At 42.7% G+C, this 18,311-nt stretch overlaps 1 protein-coding gene across 1 annotated transcript; it reads right to left on the bottom strand.

Moving 5' to 3' along the window:
• Window positions 1–2,291: 2,291 nt before the first annotated feature.
• YBX3 (Y-box binding protein 3) lies at window positions 2,292–14,980 on the bottom strand (the record flags this gene model as incomplete). The annotated part of the gene is made up of 8 exons (XM_017745753.1): window positions 2,292–2,831; window positions 3,247–3,347; window positions 4,382–4,553; window positions 6,195–6,286; window positions 7,485–7,607; window positions 8,270–8,359; window positions 13,155–13,188; window positions 14,889–14,980. Coding segments are annotated over 7 exons (669 nt in total), but the record flags the coding sequence as incomplete, so codon positions are not given.
• Between the last annotated feature and the right edge of the window lie 3,331 nt (window positions 14,981–18,311).

The following is an 18,311-nucleotide window of genomic DNA, read 5'->3' on the forward strand; positions in this document are numbered from 1 at the left end:
CTTTCCCCTACAACTCCAGAGCAGGCACTTCCTCTCTACAGGATCACTGTGGTGCTGAAGGCTCATTGGTTCTCCAAAAAAGCCAATCCAGCAGAAAGCAGAATGATGTCTCAGACCATGGCTTTGAACTCGGGATCTGCAAAGAGACTCTCTAAAAAAGCTACAATGAATAACAGAGTCAGACATGCACAGCTGATTTCACAACCCTTACAGCAAGCTATGTAGCATGGGCTTTATTTCCAAAGTCTTTTCCAACTGCAACAGAAGATGTTTCACTTCCAAGGCATTTGTTGCACCTGTGTAGTCCTCCCATGGATACAGAAGCTTACAGGACGTGTATCCCTCCAGACTGTGAGTGCCTTGAACTGCAATTATGTTCAAATGAAACAGTGCACAAAGGCCTACAAAACTTTCTTCTTCCTTTCTTTATCCTCCTCAAAAGTCCACAAGCCACAGGGACTGTCTTTGCAGCACATTACCTGCTCTGCAAATTCAAAATCCATGGAGCTAAATGTCTTTTCAAGAAACCAAACCAACAAAACTTAAACTAAGCCCTCATCTGAAAATAACCCATAGCCTTATTTACAGGTATATAAGCACCAGCTGCCAAGAGAAATGACCCTCATTATTGAGCACCAACTTTATTTTTTTTTTTCCTGCCAAATTCAGCTAACAAGAGCACAAGTGGCCTAGTAAAGGAACAATTTAGAACTAGCCCAAGACATCTAAAAATGTAATTTTAGTAAGTGCTTTAAACTTTGCTAGAGTGAAGCTTGTATTTTCATAACCAGGGAATTGAGGGATCAAGTAGGTTATGTCAGTCACTAGCTTTTGTTTTATGCAAACGTTCTTAGTACAGAGGCAGGACAGAAGTAACAAAGAGAACTCAATGATAGGACACTCCTTGCACTTCTCCTTCAGTTTCTCCTTCCATTTTTAAAAAAAAAAAAAAAAAAAAGCTAGTTAGGTACTTTTGTTAACTTGATCCAATCTGACCTACATTTTTGCAGAGATTAAGAAAATTCTCTTTAGCCTGTCAAATCGCTTTAAGAAAAAATACCTATTGAAGGCAGTTCAAGTAGTTTTTTATGACAAATTCTGCAGTAATGTTTCAGTATTGATGAATATCTTGCACCTGTTACGATGAAATTACCAACCTCTCCCCAATGTGCCTGAGCATTTAGTTCTGAACAAAATTTAAGCCTAGTAAGATCTATCCTGCTTAAGAATTTTTAAAAGGTGCCATTCCTTATATTTTCCTCACCTTATTACATTTTATTTTGTGTCAAAACAGACGTATTTCTTCATCTTCCAAGTAAAAACTTCTTCCTCAAGCAAGCCTCTGGCTTTCACTTCACAACTCATTAGAGGTTGCTAATCCCTTGCAATTCAATCAGCTGCAGGCAGTGCAACTCATGCACCACTAAGCCTCTTGTTACCCTCCCTCTCCCCAAGGCAACGGCAACAGGGTGTGAGGGTCCTTCCTCACCTTCCCAGAAGCTGGAAGCAAAGGGCTTTTGTGTGTAATTATGCCCTGTACTCTCTGCTTATTTCTTGAAGAGTAACAGGAATATTTGTTTGAGAAACAAACATACTTATCTAAGGTTTGGGAATAGCAACTGCAAGACAGGAATGTGAGAAACACTGGACTAGACAATGAAGGACAAAAGATATGCACCCATATTCAAGAGCTGGAAGTAGACTGGTAACACCTGGAAGACAGCCAAGTTTTAGGGAAGAATATTAGAAAACCACTGATGTTAGCAAGACAGCTCAGTACTTTGCTCATTAACACAAGGTGGCACAGGTACTGAGATTTTACTGGTTTGCACTAAGAGAGTGGAGAAGCCAGTCAAACATTACTCAGAACAGAAGCTTGCATAAAGTGGTAGTTATTAAAACAGTGTCCTTCTTGAGCAGAAGAGTCTCAAAACTTGGATTCTACTGTTTACAGAACACAAAAGCCTACCCAAACAGATGAGGATAAAACCATTCCAGGAACTCACTCCACATCCCCCAAACTCCTGCGACAAGACAGTAACAAGAAAATCCAACCATTAAACATTATTAGAGCCAGAAGAGAAGAGAGGACAGAGTAAGTTATAGCTCTGTTTTGTGATTTCTTTGCAGAAGTTGTTTTGTATTGAAGTATATCCACCTAACCATGCTCACGTATCATCCAGCAGGACACACTAAAGAGGCAGCTCTCTTCCCATATAAATGCCAAAGGAACAAGATTAAAATAATGAATTATTTTAAAAGCTAACATGAAAAAACACACTAAACCAGAGTTTTTTGGTAGTTGAAATCACTTTTATTTGTGAGGAACGTCACCCATGCTGCACAGTTTCAAATAGATCTTAACAAGGAACGCGGAAGTTTGTCCTCCCCATGTCCTGCAGTGAACAGGACTGGCACAGAAAAAAAAAAAAACTCACACTTGGGAGGTTTAGCACCAGCATCCAATAAAAAAAGCATTTTATTTCAATTTTAGTTCTTTGGTTGGTTTTTTTTCCCTTTTCAGTTTGATACCAAAAGAAAAATTGAAAAAATTCAATACTAGCAAAACAGTGAAATTCTAGGGAAAAAAAACCCAAAAAACAAAAAGCCCCACAGTTGCTGTTGAAACTAGGGAGGTTGTTCTTTCTGAATCTCGCTCTCTTTCTCTCTTCATGCATCTATCTTGTAGGCGTTCCCTGGATCTCAGCTGCTGGTAAATTTTGTTTTCTTTTACATTTTGGTATTTCAAATCTTTGCTTTCGTCATCACTGTTGATAATTTATTGCTTGTGTGTTTCTTTGGTGTTACTTTTGAGTTGTATTTTAGGACACCTGTTGAAGAGCCAAATTTAAAAAAAGCAATGCAGTTTAAGTTTCACTCTCTCATTAAACAGACAAGATGTCAAATGAAAAGATAGTTACAACAGTCAGGATAAGCATAACTGGCCTATCCTGCCCATAATCAGGATCTTTCAAAAATAAAATAACTCATCAGCAGATGCTATTACTATACAGATCAGAGAGCTTCCAAGAAAAAAAGAAATCAATTATAAAGCAAAACTTACTTTGTGACAAACACAGAGGCAGAGGAGAGAAAGAAGAGAAAAGCAGCATCTTGGTTTGCCTATAGAGCACTCTCAGAACTTATCACAAATACCAAGCCATACATAAGGGGATGTGGCCAGAACCCTAGGAGCATACACAACACTGCTTCCATTGGAAAACAGGAACTAGCCATACTCCTTACCTCAGCGATGGTAAAGGTGCCTGGGGAGCCGGACATTACTCAGCACCACTCTGCTCTGTCACTGGAGCAGGATTTTCAGCAGGTGTTTCAGTTACCTTTGTCTGAGACACAACAAACTCTTATTATAGGAAAAGGCTGACCTCCACACCCTTCCTCTATTCAGTGGTACAGCCAGCATAACCCAGGTCTTAAAACAAACACTAAACTTTAGTGTTTTCTGGAGATTCATTTTTCTTGAATTTCCTGTAATTGAGTATTACCCAGCAGATTCTGTCAAGGGAACACCTGAAGTAGACACTGGATGAAAAAAATCTTTCCTCAATAAAGTAGAAGCTGTGTTTGCAAAAAAGTTTCCTGAAATCATCTGGTTCAAACAGTTCAAGAAATAGACCTAGAGCATTCAAATCCATCTCTCATGCTACATACAGAATTAAGGTTTAAGGAAGTGGGAAACACAACTGCTTCCACTTCAAAAAAAAAGTTGTCACAGTCTGACCCCCAATTAAGAACTATCCAGAAGCAATCCCTATCCCACTGGTGGTTTCTTTTAAGATACGGTGCTTATTCTCCAAGAAGGTCAGAAAAAGCGGACAAGGACATCAGCACATCAGATTTGGTCATCAGACTTACCCAGTACATGAATTCACTTATTAAAAACTCACACAGGGCAGAAGGTCTTGAGCATTCACCCCTTACCTCAGTCTCTGCCACACAGAGTCATAAAATGGTTTGGGTTGGCAGGGGATCTCGAAGAGCACCTCATTCCAACCCCCTGCCATGGGCAGGGATCCCTTGGTTGCTCAGAGCCCCATCCAGCCTGGCCTTGGACACTTCCAGGGATGGGGCAGCCACAGCTTCTCTGGGCAACCTGTGCCAGGGCCTCACCACCCTCACAGGGAAGAATTTTTTTCCTCATATCCAATCTACACCTACTCTTTCAATTTTAACTCATTCCCCCTTGTCCTGTCACTCCATGCCCTTGCAACAGTCTTTCCCCATCTCTCCCTTCAGGCACTGGGAGGCCACAATGAGGTCACACTGAAGCCTTCTCTTCTTCAGGCTGAACCATCCCAATTCTCCCAGCCTTTGCTCCCAGGAGAGGTGCTTGTGGCTCTGAGCAGCTTGGTGTCCCTACCTCTTTGCCCTCCTGTGCTGGAGCGCTGGCAGGGCGCGGCCGGCGGCGGTAGTTGTAGGGGCGCCGGTAGCCACGGCGCAGCGGCTGCTGGCTCATGGCATTGGCCTCGTGATGGTTTTCCTTGTTTTCAGCCTCTCCAGTCGCCGGGGCAGGGCGTGGGCGAGGGGGCCCTCTGACGGGGCAGAAAGAGGTGTTAAGTATGAAAGAAGCCCAAGAAAGGCTAAACTACAGTAATTATAACCCAGCAAAACCTTCCATAACCAAGTATCATCCTCAACAGTTTTGAGCACTGACAGACCATCCCTTTGGGGTTTGGCTGGCATATAACTGGAAAGAAAAGACAAGGAAGGTGGTTGTCTCTTCCCTGCTGAAGCTCCATCACCATATTCTACTGTATCCTGCAACGCAGATGCTGTGAGACCTTTTGAATTGCTGGCTAGGAGAAGAAACAAGCCAGTAGTGGCCACACGGGCTGATTGTGCTAAGTTAGCCTTGGCATGGCAATATACCAGCCCAGTTCTACTCCTCATTTATGGTGCAGTTCCTGCAAGCCTCCTCACTTCTACCTGCAGACCATTCCTGGATCTTTCCTCTTTGCCTCATGTTGTCCCTCTTAACCATTTAGGAAAAGCGCCTATCACAGGTGAGCTGGACTTCATTAACAGTAAGCTACCAAGTCCATGTTCTTGATGCATACAGAGCATTTCACCTCATTTCCAGTATAAACAAAGTATGTTTATAAACTGTCCAAACACAGCTGAATTCCCATTAGCTAATCCACAGCTACCTAGTCCCAAAAGCCAATTTAGCTTTTCCAAAGGAACATAACAAAAGCACTAGTGTGATTGGATTTAGTGCCTGTAAACAAAAGCAATACTTTGTGAACTCAAACAGAAGCATTTCTCACTGATAGGACGTACCATTCCTCTCACAGGAAAAATGCATCAGGAACTCTCAAGTTTCCATTAGTCATGGACAAGTTACTCAGCCTGTGATTCAGCCACATGACGTGCAAAAGACTCACTGGACTTGCTATGGTGCTATCTCTGACTCCCCAAAACTAATGAAGACTTTCAGGAATTAAATTTATTCAGCTCAAATGCCAACAAGCAGCAAGCATCAGCGGTATCCCATTTCCCACAGTCCTAGATAAAAGAGCCAAATTGAACATGAATATTCATAAACAGAAAAGCTCAAAGTAGAGGTGGAAGGCTTGTGGTTTTAGACCCAGATTCCAAAATGATGGATCCATTGTGCATGGAACAGGCAAGTCATTACAATTAAGAACAACCTTATTATCCCTATCAAATTCAGCTTGTTGCTGCTCTTGCACTGTTATTTACCTCTTTGTTTTTGAACAGACATGCACATGAAAAATGAGGATTACATCATTTCTGTAGTTCATCTCTAAATCCAGTGCTGGAATTTGACTTCAGCCCAGGATGTGGGTGGCTTTCTGGGCTGCAATTCCACATTTACCAGCTCACACACAGTTTTCACCCATGAGCACCATCCCAGATCAAGGATTTGGGTTATTGCTTGTCCAGGAAAGAATGAGTGTTCAGCTGGGAGGACACGGACCCTGCAACTCACTTCAATACGCTGCTCAGTTGTGAAAAGTAATGGCATGCAAAGAATTCTTTGCCTTTTCTGGGCCATTATGATTCTGAACATACAAGCACATGAGACAAATTTCTCCTAGTAATCAAAATGCTTCTCACTGTCCCTACCATTTGTGTAGGTGTTCCCACACGTGGAAGCCTGTATAGAACACAAAAGCATCTGTGTAACTGAGCAGAGGAACTGTACAGACCTGCGATAGCGGGGACGGTAGGTAGGATTCCTGTGCACTTGCTGAAGTTGCCCTCCTTCTGTGACCCCATCCTTGATTTCTCCCTCACCTCCCTGCCACCAAAAGAAAACAAAAGTGTTATATTTGACAGGCAGTATAGTAACCATAACCCTAAATGCAAGCTCAAAAACAATATATCAGGACAGAAACCCCAGCATACTGAGTAAAAAGCAGCAGCAGATTCTCAAAAGGCTTTAATTTGGGCAAAGTTAGAATGAGGACAAAACAAGAGCCAACAGTCCTGCCCCTGCTCCTCACAGACTAAGAAGCTGTTCTTCTTAGAAACATTTCTTTCTGATGCATATTTAGTGCATTTCAATAATGACAATGCACTGTAAGGGGTAAATGTGTTATGGAGAGGCAGCTATTGATCAGGACACTTCTGAATTTGGAAAGCTAACAAAGACATCACACAGAAACTTGACACAGGTCACTTCACATTCTACACAAAGCCCCATTCCACAGGGAACCCCCACAAAAACATCAAGAAAATTTAAGATAGAAAAATTGTATTACCTCACATCACTCTTTCTACACAGTCTTTTCAACCTTTCAGAGATACAGTGGTTATCTTTCCCCTTTAGTTGTTAATTGATAAAGCTGCATGTTGGTTTTTTTGGGTAGTGTTTTTTTTTTTGTGGTTTGTATTTCAAATGCCAGCCACCAGTAATGTCTGTTTCACAAAATGTTACATGACTTACAGTTCCCACTGTATTCCTCCCTTTAAAAGAAGGAATTTAACAAGAGATCTAGACAAAGAAGTGCATCTTCTGCATCCGATCCAGTAGGAAGGAAAAGCTGTAGCCTCCTGACAGCCCTTGGTAGTCTACATTCAGTTTGACATGTATCCTTCCCATTCTGCACAGCCATTTTAACCACCACGACCATACTCAATTAAAAAACCCACAATCATCTGTGATGTTCTCTCATGTATAAAACTGATCAGGATAAATAAACATCCAAAGGAACTAGGATAGATAGTAGGAACAGGCAGCATTTGACAGCAGTCAAGGTGTAACTGAGAGATTCAGAACTCAAAAAAATTACACTTCTCAGTTTACAACAGCCTTATACTACTTATCCACTTTGCAACATCAATCTGTTCTGTTTTTGTCAAGATGCTTTGTACACCATAACTTGAAAGTTTATTAGACCTATGTTGCACAGTCAGAAGTGCCTCAGACAGTCAGATGAGAAACAGCCCTGCCTGCATTGTGTGTGGCGGCAGCAATGCAGGGAAATTGAACTCACACTCCGAGGTGGTCCCCGGCGTCGGCCAAAATAGCCCCGTCGATAGCGGCGCCGGTCTGCAGCGTAGCGGCTGCCTTCCACGGGGACTCCATCTGGGCCAGTGACATTAGCTGCTTCTGCACCCTAAAAGGACAAAAGAAAGGCAGCCAGGGGGGTGTAAGAAAAGAACAACCATCTACAGGGAGAAGTTGCAACAGGGAAGAGGCTTTTTTGCCTAAGTTCTAAGCTACAGTGATTCCTTTCTCCCACATAGTGCAAAAGCAGGTTTGTTATTCCCAACCCCTTAACCAAGAGGTATCATCATGAGTTAAGATACTGAAATCCTATCTAACAGGCTGAGTTCAGAGGAGGAAGCAAGAAGTAACTGATTACAGAGACAAAAAAAACCCCAAAACCTCATAACCCTCAAAAATGTTCAAGAAAGAAGCATAAGGAAATTGAAAGCTCTTACAGTTATTAAGCTACCACACTCCAAGACAAATTCTTCTGGGCCATATATGCCTCAGTTAGTAATTACTGGGCAGGCTGTAGGCTTCAAATGTTCTATCAAGTAACAATTGCAGATTCTAGACACGCTAGGATGCGGTTTACTTGTAGAGTTTTGATACGTACCTAGAAATATGTCTTAATGAAGTCTTTAAAAAAACAGATCTCCCCCAGAAAAGCTGTATGAATGCCATCTACCCAGGGATAAACACATCAGATGGAGACACTAGAGACACAGCTAAGGTTCTGTGTGATGTTAACTCTGTTGGACCACACCTTGAGGCTCCATTATCTCTCACCTTCTCTCCCTCGACCACATCAAATTCTACAGTCTCTCCATCACCAACACTGCGCAGGTACTTCCGTGGATTGTTTTTCTTTATGGCCGTCTTGAAAGGAAGAAGATACATAAAAATATATTATTTTATGTTACTTATCTTACACATTCATAGCCCCACAGGTGAGGGAAGGGCAGTATTTTTCTGCTACAATTCCAACTCTACACACGAGAGCAGTCACCACACCAAGATATTTCAAATACATAGACGTCTCTTATTTCACAGGCCCACCAATACCCAGTTCAAGGTTTCCTCTTTTCTCACTATTTATGAGTTTATAAATCAGCAGCTGCCCCAGGATCTGCTCTGTCCAGCATACTGAATATGGAAATTATTACAAATCTCCTGCATGAATAGAGCTCATACTGAGTGTTTGATCTCCTCCAAGCTGTACCAAGGCAGCTCTAGCAGCAAGTGTGACCCCTGCCTTCAGTCATTAGGAGACCTGTAGACCATCTAGAGAGAACTTAAGATCCAGAGCATTTTTGTAGAAGCATTAATTATATGGTATCATGGCAAGTCATGGTAACTAGGAAAGAATTACTCTAACTCTGGTGTAACATGAATTAGCATTTTATCTAAGTATCATAAAGGAGACCCCAGTATAACTCAGGTTATATGTTCCTACTATATAACACAACAATAGTACCAGAACAGACAAATGCAATTTTAGCCATCTCCTGGACAGAAGCCACAAAGCACCACAATAATAGCTATAAATAATACTATTATTGTTATATAAAAATAACAACATGGGTTTGGATCAAAGCCAGTTGTACACCTCCTCAGACCCACAGGAACACTCAAACCCCCAGGAGCAGTTTTCAGTCTGTCAACTACAGATACCTTGTACTCTGTGGAGTATTTCTAGGATTCCACAACAGGCTGTTAGCAAGACAAGCCTACAATCTGTTCATTAGGCAAAGCTTCATGAACTGGAAGATGTCAGGGAGAAAAGACCAAGACATGCATTGTACAAGCTAATCCAGTAGCTATTTTCTTACTGAAAGATTATTAGCTTGCATTAGATTATTAAATAGCAATTCACATTAAGTTTCCTGGTCTGGGAATCTTTAGTTAGCAGGAAGAAGGGAGGTGCAGAGCCAGCAGAGAGAAACACACGTGGAAACATAGGGCATAAATCCGGCTTAAGAAATGGGACGTAGGGCAGAAACAGAAGAGCCAGTTGCCCTATCTGTCTGCAGTTCAAGAAAAACTGCAGCATGACCATCAATGGAGCTGTTACCTTCACATAGCAACAACATTCAGCCAACAACAGCCCAAAAATATTTCCACCTGAAAGAAAAATTTATTCAGTTTAAAGCCCATCTTGACTAGTCTAGGAAACCTATTTTCCTTGCTGCTGAATAGAGTCTCCTTTGTGTTTCAGGCGACAGACCAGCATGTCATTCATGCCATACCTTTCCCTGTATCCTGTAGCATCCCTGAACAGCCTAAGGATGGATGCAAGAGTGTACATACTATTATTAGCAAAAACATCCCAAGAGGTTTATTTTTTTTTAAATACAGAAACAGAATGAGCTGTTCAAGTCAATTCCTTTGGGAATTACTTTAGCAAGCAGAGACTCCACAATTAGCTCAGATAACTTTGTTTGCTTTCTGCTGACCTTTTAGTGTAACTGTCCCATTTCTAAAAAATCAGAAAGAGGTGTTTGCTTTTCCATAAATGTTATATACTAGTACTAAAACACTTAATCTGCAGCAAAGTTAATGATTTAGTACTATTTGTACTGAAACAACTGACTAAAACTCGTAGAAGACTTGTGCTTTGCATACAACAGATGTCAATAAGCTGTATTTCAAACTCCTTCCCCTTCCTTGTAAGCACAGAAGAAGAAAGGACTAATAAATTTCTTTTCAGCAGAGAGTTTACTTAAGATTGATGAAGCTCCTCAGATATCCTTCAAATAGCATAATGGAAGATAAAAGCAACAGTATTCCACTTGTTCTGTTCCCAGCTTTATGGCCAGAAACTTCGAGATTCCAGATCTGCAATTGCCAACAGGAGATAGAGGCTGCAGTAGGCTGGAGCTTGTTTTATAAAGGCAATCAGGAAAATTTCATGTAAATCCTAGAAATCCAAGCAGAAAATATACAGCTTTACTACTTCAGCTGCAGATAAACACTGCTGAAATAAGCCTCTAACAAGCCTAAGCTCTAAGCTTGATGAAAAGACTTTTACTCTGTGTATCCAGAGGGGAGAGAGCACTATTCTCCCTGTTACTGTTTACCAGCATCCTGCAGGCTCCAGCTTCTCTAACTCAGAAGACAGATGTTTCATATTAACAGACAACACTCAACAACAAAGCCTTTCCTTTCCCATGGGGACACTGACTAACACGCAGCTACAAGAGCCTTCAGAGCTAGTTCAGGTTCTTGTTTGAAAGAGTTCTTTCCAGATGCTCATACCATCACATCATCAGCACATCCAGCATTGTCCCAGAAACAGCCAGAATTTGTTACTCCAATTACTGGTGCAGGTACTCCAGGCTGTGCACAATCAACTCATGCCAGTGAAGTCAAGAGAAAGAGAGATTAACAACTCCTCACTGCTCATTGATTTAAACTCTAATTAAATGGAACTTCCCTGGCTGCTGACACTTTTCCTGGTGTTAAATTGCAAGACACACTGCAGCCCGCGAGGCAGATGGATCCCTGTTGCTCACAGCACCTGTAGCTGACTGACACAGCGCCCTGGACAGCACCTTGCACCAACCAACCAGGCAAGGTGAAGAACTGCCCTTCCCAAAAACACTGCCTGGGGCCCCTGCAAGACAAAGGGTTAACTCAAAGCAAGCCATGCATGCCCTAAAAAGAAAAGCATTTTAATCTGTACTAGTTATAAATAGCATCCAATAGCCAGACACCAAGCACTAACCCCCATTCCAATCATGAGATCGCCGTTCCCTCCCCATGCGGATGCACGCAGGGGAGGCAGGGAGGAAGCTCTATCTATTCAACTAGGTCAGCCTTATTCTGAAGGGATTAGGAGTGTAATCCAGCTCCTCCCAGGCACGAGGGAGGGGCAGAGCAGGCACTATCAGTGCAGAGGGAGCTTGAAGCAGGATGTTTGCTCACAGCATGGATTTGCCTCCCTTGCGGACAGCCCCATCAGGAGCTCTGGCCAGAACATCCCAGGCTCTGGGAGCGAGCACATCCATGTACAGGATGAGGAACATTCGACTGCAGCCAAGCCAGAGCAGCACTAGAAGCATCTACTCTGCCATGCTCAGCCTGCCAGGAGGGTTAATCCGATGCAGGCCTGCACATGATGTGGTATTTCTGAAACAAAGCCAGTTTTGCTCACCCCAAAAGGACTTCAGCCACAGGAGGTGGGAAGTGCCCACCTCCACCCCCTCCACACACACCCACCAGTTTACATTTAGGGGAATAATCTTCTCTACAGGTAAAGGAGACAAAACAGCACAGATAACACTAGCTTTCTGTTTGGGTCTCAGCTGGCAGCCTTCCCAAGCAGAACAACACTAATCCATATTATCTGTCATCAGAACAACAGCCATTTTCCGGGACAGTGTCTCACAAGTATCAAGGAAACCTCATTTGTCTTTAAGGCAGTGCTGCCTATCCAGAACACATTTCTCTTCCAGAACTCTTCCCACCCTCCTCTGGACACAATCCCATCAGACCACAGATGTGTCAGCATGCCCACAGCACAGGCTGCTAAGGAAGGAAAATGACCATTGAAAATTGGTATATGCATTGAAAGCTCTTGCTCTCAAGTCCACCAGCCGAACCAGGAATGTGTACTGTGCACACTTACCGACATCATCTTTACTCGTAACAGGCACTAGACTTATCCCCTCCCAGCTTCAGCCAGGTTCAGCTAACAGGGGTACACCCTATGACCCAGAGAAACAGTTACCACTATTTAGTCATCAAAACACAGGAACTAAACTAACTCTCCGTGTTGATTCATCAGCTAAGGATATGTGTACATATCCCAATCCTCTGTGACCAGCTCTGAAACAAACTTCCTGGTTACATTTGATAGAAATAGTGTCACTTATGCCACAGAGAAAGTGCATGATTTCAAAGATCACATGAGCCTGCAGACATTTTATACAGGACAAACTCTAGGGGCAAGATTGCAGTTTCTGGTGAATGATGCAAAACCAGATCTAAGCCAACTAATCAGTTGACATCAGCATGGAGACAGCAGCCTCTGTCTTGCCATTATTTGCCTGCAACCTGAGAGTCACAGTATAAACTTAGAACAGCCTCCTGACAGCCCAAGGAAAGCTAACCAATAACAAGCCGCTGGGCAAGCTCTCTCTGCTTGGGCACACTTGGCACACAGCCTTCCTTCTCTTCTTCCTAAGAGCAGCTGCCTCGTGCAGAAACAGCTGATGGCAACCCAGGCTGGTCAAGAGCCAGACTAGATCACTTTCTCTCCAATACCAGGGAGGGCAGACAGAACAGACCTGCAAAAAGAGGGTAGGAAGAAACAAAGGACACAAGGAGCATGAGGAAATAGGGGAAGGACAGACACCAAGTAGAAAGATATTCAGACCAGTCACCTCACCAAGGGGAGACAACCAAACAAAAACCACACCAAAAAAACATCTTTAGTGTTCCAACTGGAGCAGACAAAAGGGGTTAAGAAGGATTAAAATACCTAGCCCTTCACAGAGAAGGAAAACAACCTAATATTTCTCCCTGAAAATTTCAACATGCACATCCACTCAAGTTATCTGCAGAAAATATTCTAAGGAGAAGCCAGGACAAGGTTGGGTAGCTGTTGAAGGAAGCTGCATTAGAAACCTATCATAGTACACATCTCTAAGCACAATCACTGCTGTCTTACCTGGTGAACAAACACATCTTCTTTTGTATCATTTCTGTGAAAAGAAAGTGAGAAGTCGTAAGAGTTTAGACTAAGGAGACTTAACTAGAAATTCCTCGCTTTTCAAGTGAAACCCTCCTTCTCTCAGCCTGTAGCACATGCCCTGAATTCCATACATTCTGTCTAAGCCTATGCTACCAAAACCCTGCTCTGAACTTCTGTGGTCATTTGCTTGAGAACAGAAAGGACTCCTGGGTCTTCAAAAGCGTGAGAGGATGGGGGAGGTTCTCCATAATCTTCTGGCAAACATTCAGTGTTTTCTTTTTATGCAGGGCAGAGTTAATGACTGGACTGCTTGTTTTTCACTACTCTAACTCCCCAAAAACACTTCCAGAGGGACTGCAACCTGAGCTGTTACCCCAGAGGTCAAACAAGACTGGCCACAGCTGTTAACAGATCTCCTTTCAGTGAAACTCAAGGCAACCAGGCACAAGAGGTGTTAGGAGAGTCCACAGGAGGAAAACCCAGACATGAATGTGAGGTTTTCTGGATTAGGCCAGACAGCTCAGGCTTCCACATGCAAAACACGAAGATAAGTCTGAGACCTTGAATCTGTGTTCCCACACAATAAGAAAGAGCCTAAGCCCTGCCATCTGTTCACTCAATTCCTTCTCTCTGAACAGAACAGGTGGGTCAAAGAGTTTGTGAAGATAATGCATAATCCCAAACTTGTTGTCCTGGATTGAAGCAACAGTAGATTTCATGTTAGGAAGAACACTAAGTTACTACACCATAACCAGCAGAAGGCTCTTACATCAACTGCTATTACAGACTTTAAGAGGACTTCTAATTAAAACTTTTCTTCCAATCTTGTGGAACCCTGGATAATAATCTCCAGAGACTGAGATTAATACCACAACTGGCTTCAGATCCATGCACATGGGGTCTTCTACCCCTTTCTGCACTGTCCAACTTACCCAAATCTACCTGATGTGTAACAGCTCAAGGACTTGTAGAGTGAAATAACTTGCCAGGTATGATTTTTGGAAGACAAGTGTTCAGCATGCAGGAGTTTCATTCCTCAAAAAAGCACATAAGACATTTAAGCCCCTCAACCCCAAAGATATTTCAGCCTTAAAACCCAGAGCTTCCTCCAGTAAATTGGAAGCATGGGTCTTCTGCACATAAGGTTGCAGTATGATCAGTCTCACATACAGCTGTTTGGACTCTCAATGTTATTCAGAGGTTTGTTTGTGCCCAGAGAAGAAGGAAAAAACCAAAAGATTCAAAGACAGAATTTCTATGAAACACAGCCCTAGCATATTTTCCGTGAGGCACTATCAGAGAATCTCAATGAGTATCCACAAGAGGTATTCTGACCAACCATTTAACACTAAGTTTACCTGAAAGTATTTCCCCTCATCCTCCTACCTTTCTCAGGCCTTCAAAAAAAGCCAGGCAGTTACTAAAGAACATGCAACTTATTAAGAGTGTAGTGAAGTAAACATGAGAAACAGGTAACAGACCAAATCTGTACTGAGTTTGACCCTTTCTGTTTTCTCCCCATACACACAACCTTTGATTGAGGGCTGAGGTGTTTAAGAAAGAGTTTGCTGAGTGCCTGGCCTAAGCTATCAACTGCATGAACTTGTAGTCAGGTCCTCAGACCTCTGTTACAATTAGTAATACATGGCCTATCACATGTACCACGAGTCTTAGTACAGCATAAATACAATTATCAGAATTTAAACATACCTGTTGATAAAGCCATATCCATTTCTGACATTGAACCACTTGACTGTACCAAGAACTTTGGTGGCTGGAAAGAAAGTTAAAGAAGTTAATCTAAAACATAAAGCACAGTAACATTATAAAAATACTTCTATAATTACATATGAAGTTGCAACCAGACTTACTCTGTTTCCTTAACACTCAAAGTGTGCCTTCACCTCCCAGTTCAGTTTATTCTAATGCAGTAACAAGACACAGTGCTTTAACACACTGCTTTTCAGCCACAAGTTTACCACACAGCACAAAGCCTAGCTCTATTTTCAGAGCTGACCATCCAACCCTTTTTTTATTTCTTATCCCAGAAATGGGCAGCAAACCTGAAAATCCCACTGCCATTCTTCAGTTCTCTTTAGGTTAGTAGCTAGACATGAAACACAGCTGAAGGAAGCTGTTTAAAATTCCTCTCTTTCACTTAAACTTGCCCTTCTTTCTTCCTTGGAAACCAGAAAAGCCCAAAGATGATGTAGGAAGTACTGTGCAACCCTCTCAAGTGGAAAGGCAGCACATCCTTACTCTGGAAAAGCTCTTTCTTGCATTGTCAGCATCATGCTAACCAAGTAAGACCCCACAAGACATTTTATTTTTTAGTACACCTGCTGCTAAGATAATCTGTGATTGCTTAGTTATAAAGTGACCAACTTCATGTTCCGTGGCTTTCAGGATCAAGGCAAGCTCCTGTCTCAACAGTAAAACAGCATCTACTTAAAAACCACACTGCAGTGTCTTATAGGATCTAGCAAAACCTGTTTCTCCAACTTACAGGAATGTGTAGAAGGAACTCGACACTGATGGAGGCAGTTCAACTCCTCCTTACCTCACAGCAACTGGGTGGACACCACAAACTTGTACTTTTCAAACCTCTAATAAAAGAGTTTTAGCCTCTGTAATTTAAGAGCTGTTACTACTTACCACAGCTTGATCACAACTACCTAAACCACCTGTGCAGTACTTACTTGAAAAGGGTTCAGTCACCTACAGATGGTTGCTTGCTAAAAACCTCACATACATGTTTTGGGGGTGGCAGGAACTCAAGAGGCAATTAAAAGGAAAACAGACTAGAGAATCTCCAGTTTACAAGTCCAAGCCACTCTGCTAGAGGCAAGAGCACACTGTAAATTGTTACCTTCATCTACTCTACACCTGTGTTCTTTCCTAAAGACTCACAAGGAGATGACAGAGCCAGCCAGACCTTTAGTCTCATGTAGTCTTGCCATTCTCATACACCCCTCAAGTAAGAACGTCTGGCAACAGCAGTGCACTGTAGCACTGCTGCTGTTACTACTTTCAGTAACAGGCCACTTCTCATTGCCCTTTTAGAAGTGAAGTTTTTGGCCTCCTTTAATACACTTTTTAGTAGGAAATGTTCTTATTTAGAAGCATGAAGTCTTAACATGACCGAGACATTACCTAGAAGAAAGGACTCTGCCTAGTACAACATACATTCCCAAGAATTCTTGTTTACAGGAACAGAAAAACATTGTTTCAGGGCCCAACAGTGAACAGTAAACAGTGTTCAGCACCAGTATTTATAGCTGTGCTTTTAGGTTTAGTTTCACAGGGACATCACCACATACAGACACTTCCTGCTACCACAAAGGCATTGGCTACAAGAGCTCCCTGCACTCACACAAGTCAACAGGAGGGGTTCAGGGGGAACACAGAAACAGCGCCAACAGTAACTGCACGTTTCAGCCTGCTTTGAGAAACAATGCCCATACCACTACTTCCCTCAACATCATCCTTTCCCTCCCCTGCAAAATAGCTTTGGAATCTGTTGGCCTACTTGAACCACATTAGGAAGAAGCCCAGGAAGCATGACAAACACTCTCAGAGGGGTCAAGAGGCTGGGGAAGGAGAGGTAGTAAAAACTTACTCTGTGGCCAGCTGGCTGCTGCTAAGTGGATGAGTATGCACAGAGCTTAAAAACAACATTGTTCCAGGGGGGAAAGTTCAATACATTCCCCCTAAGACAGTGTGCTAGAGAAATACTATTTCCTGCAGACATTTACAGTCTCCTCTAAGTATCACTGTGGGCCAGAAGACCCTCAGACAACAGCATGACACGGAACATCCATGGCACAGTCACTGGCAAGCCTGAGCAGGGAAGGCTGGCAAGGAGTAGGACAAGCGCAGAGGAAAACACAATAACCAGTTACACTGGTGAGTCACAGGAGGCAGTTGATGGGCTGACGTACATCCCACCAGCAAGCGGAAGCCCGAATATTTCTACAAGATGCTGTACTCTGACGCTATCAGAGGAAACAATCATCAGCCACTCCTACCCATGACAAAATAGCCTTTTAACAAGGAGAGCCAAAGCTTCCTGTGACCAGGAGAAAAGAGAAAGTTGAGTAACCTTTACCCATATTCCTAGAAGTCAGACATTTGGATGGCCTGAGCAAGCATAAGACAGTGCTTCTAACGGGATCTTTGTAAAAAAAGGCTTAAGTGAACATAATTACACAGGTGACCATTAACAGGGACACGTGAGGTGGACTTCAACATAAGTCCATCTTCAATTAGCATTTACAATGATCATTTTCCTCATCATTCCTAATAAAAAACTTGCCTAGCAATAAGGCCATTGTGCAAAACCATCACCACGGTGGTTTTCGTTTTCCTGCTAGTTCAAGAACAGTACTTCTACCTTCACTTCCCCCACCCCTTCTCTCTAAGCAATAGAAATAGGTGAACCAGGTAAAAACATTACCAGGAACAAAACAAGCCACATTAAGGCAAGAAGCAGCCAGATATATCAGCAGGTATGAATGTGCCGATTCCTGTGTACTAATTACTGACAAATGAGGTAAGGGGGGAAAAAAAAGAATCACAAAAGCTGTGCCTCCAGTCTCTGTTTTGCTAGAATTCTTCCTAACTCCACTCCAGAGAAATCCTTCACCTGATTCCTCTCTCTGTTGCAGTAAGATTTCAGTCTTACCCTTTAGAAGAGAAGGTCCTGTTTATCCCTTAGGGAAGTTTGGGACTCCACACTATAAGTCAGCTTCAACTCTGCCTTTACCAAACACTTGAAGCTACACACTTATAAATAGTAGACCCTATCGGCAGTAGCCTGCAGATTGAAGTCTTGTCCTTTTCAACAGGCTGATCCCATTTAATTACAGTGAAGAAGAGCCACACTTGCTACGCACCGGGCTTGAGCACAGAAATGGCAACATAGCATTTTGTTTACCTTTTTACTGATAGTAAAGTAGAAACTAAACCCCGCCCCCCCCCAAAACCTCAAAACAAGCAAGCCCCGCTAAACCTGGAAGCATTACTCAAGCAGGATTCTTTACGGATAGAAAACTTGTGCCGGGACCTTAGTATTAAAGGGAGGCACAGAGGGTTTGGCAGCAGCCCTTCCCAGGGGAGATGCCGCCGGCAGGT

The sequence above is a fragment of the Corvus brachyrhynchos genome, unplaced genomic scaffold (genome assembly GCF_000691975.1).
Source record: "Corvus brachyrhynchos isolate BGI_N302 unplaced genomic scaffold, ASM69197v1 scaffold209, whole genome shotgun sequence".
NCBI classification, from domain to species: Eukaryota; Metazoa; Chordata; class Aves; order Passeriformes; family Corvidae; genus Corvus; species Corvus brachyrhynchos.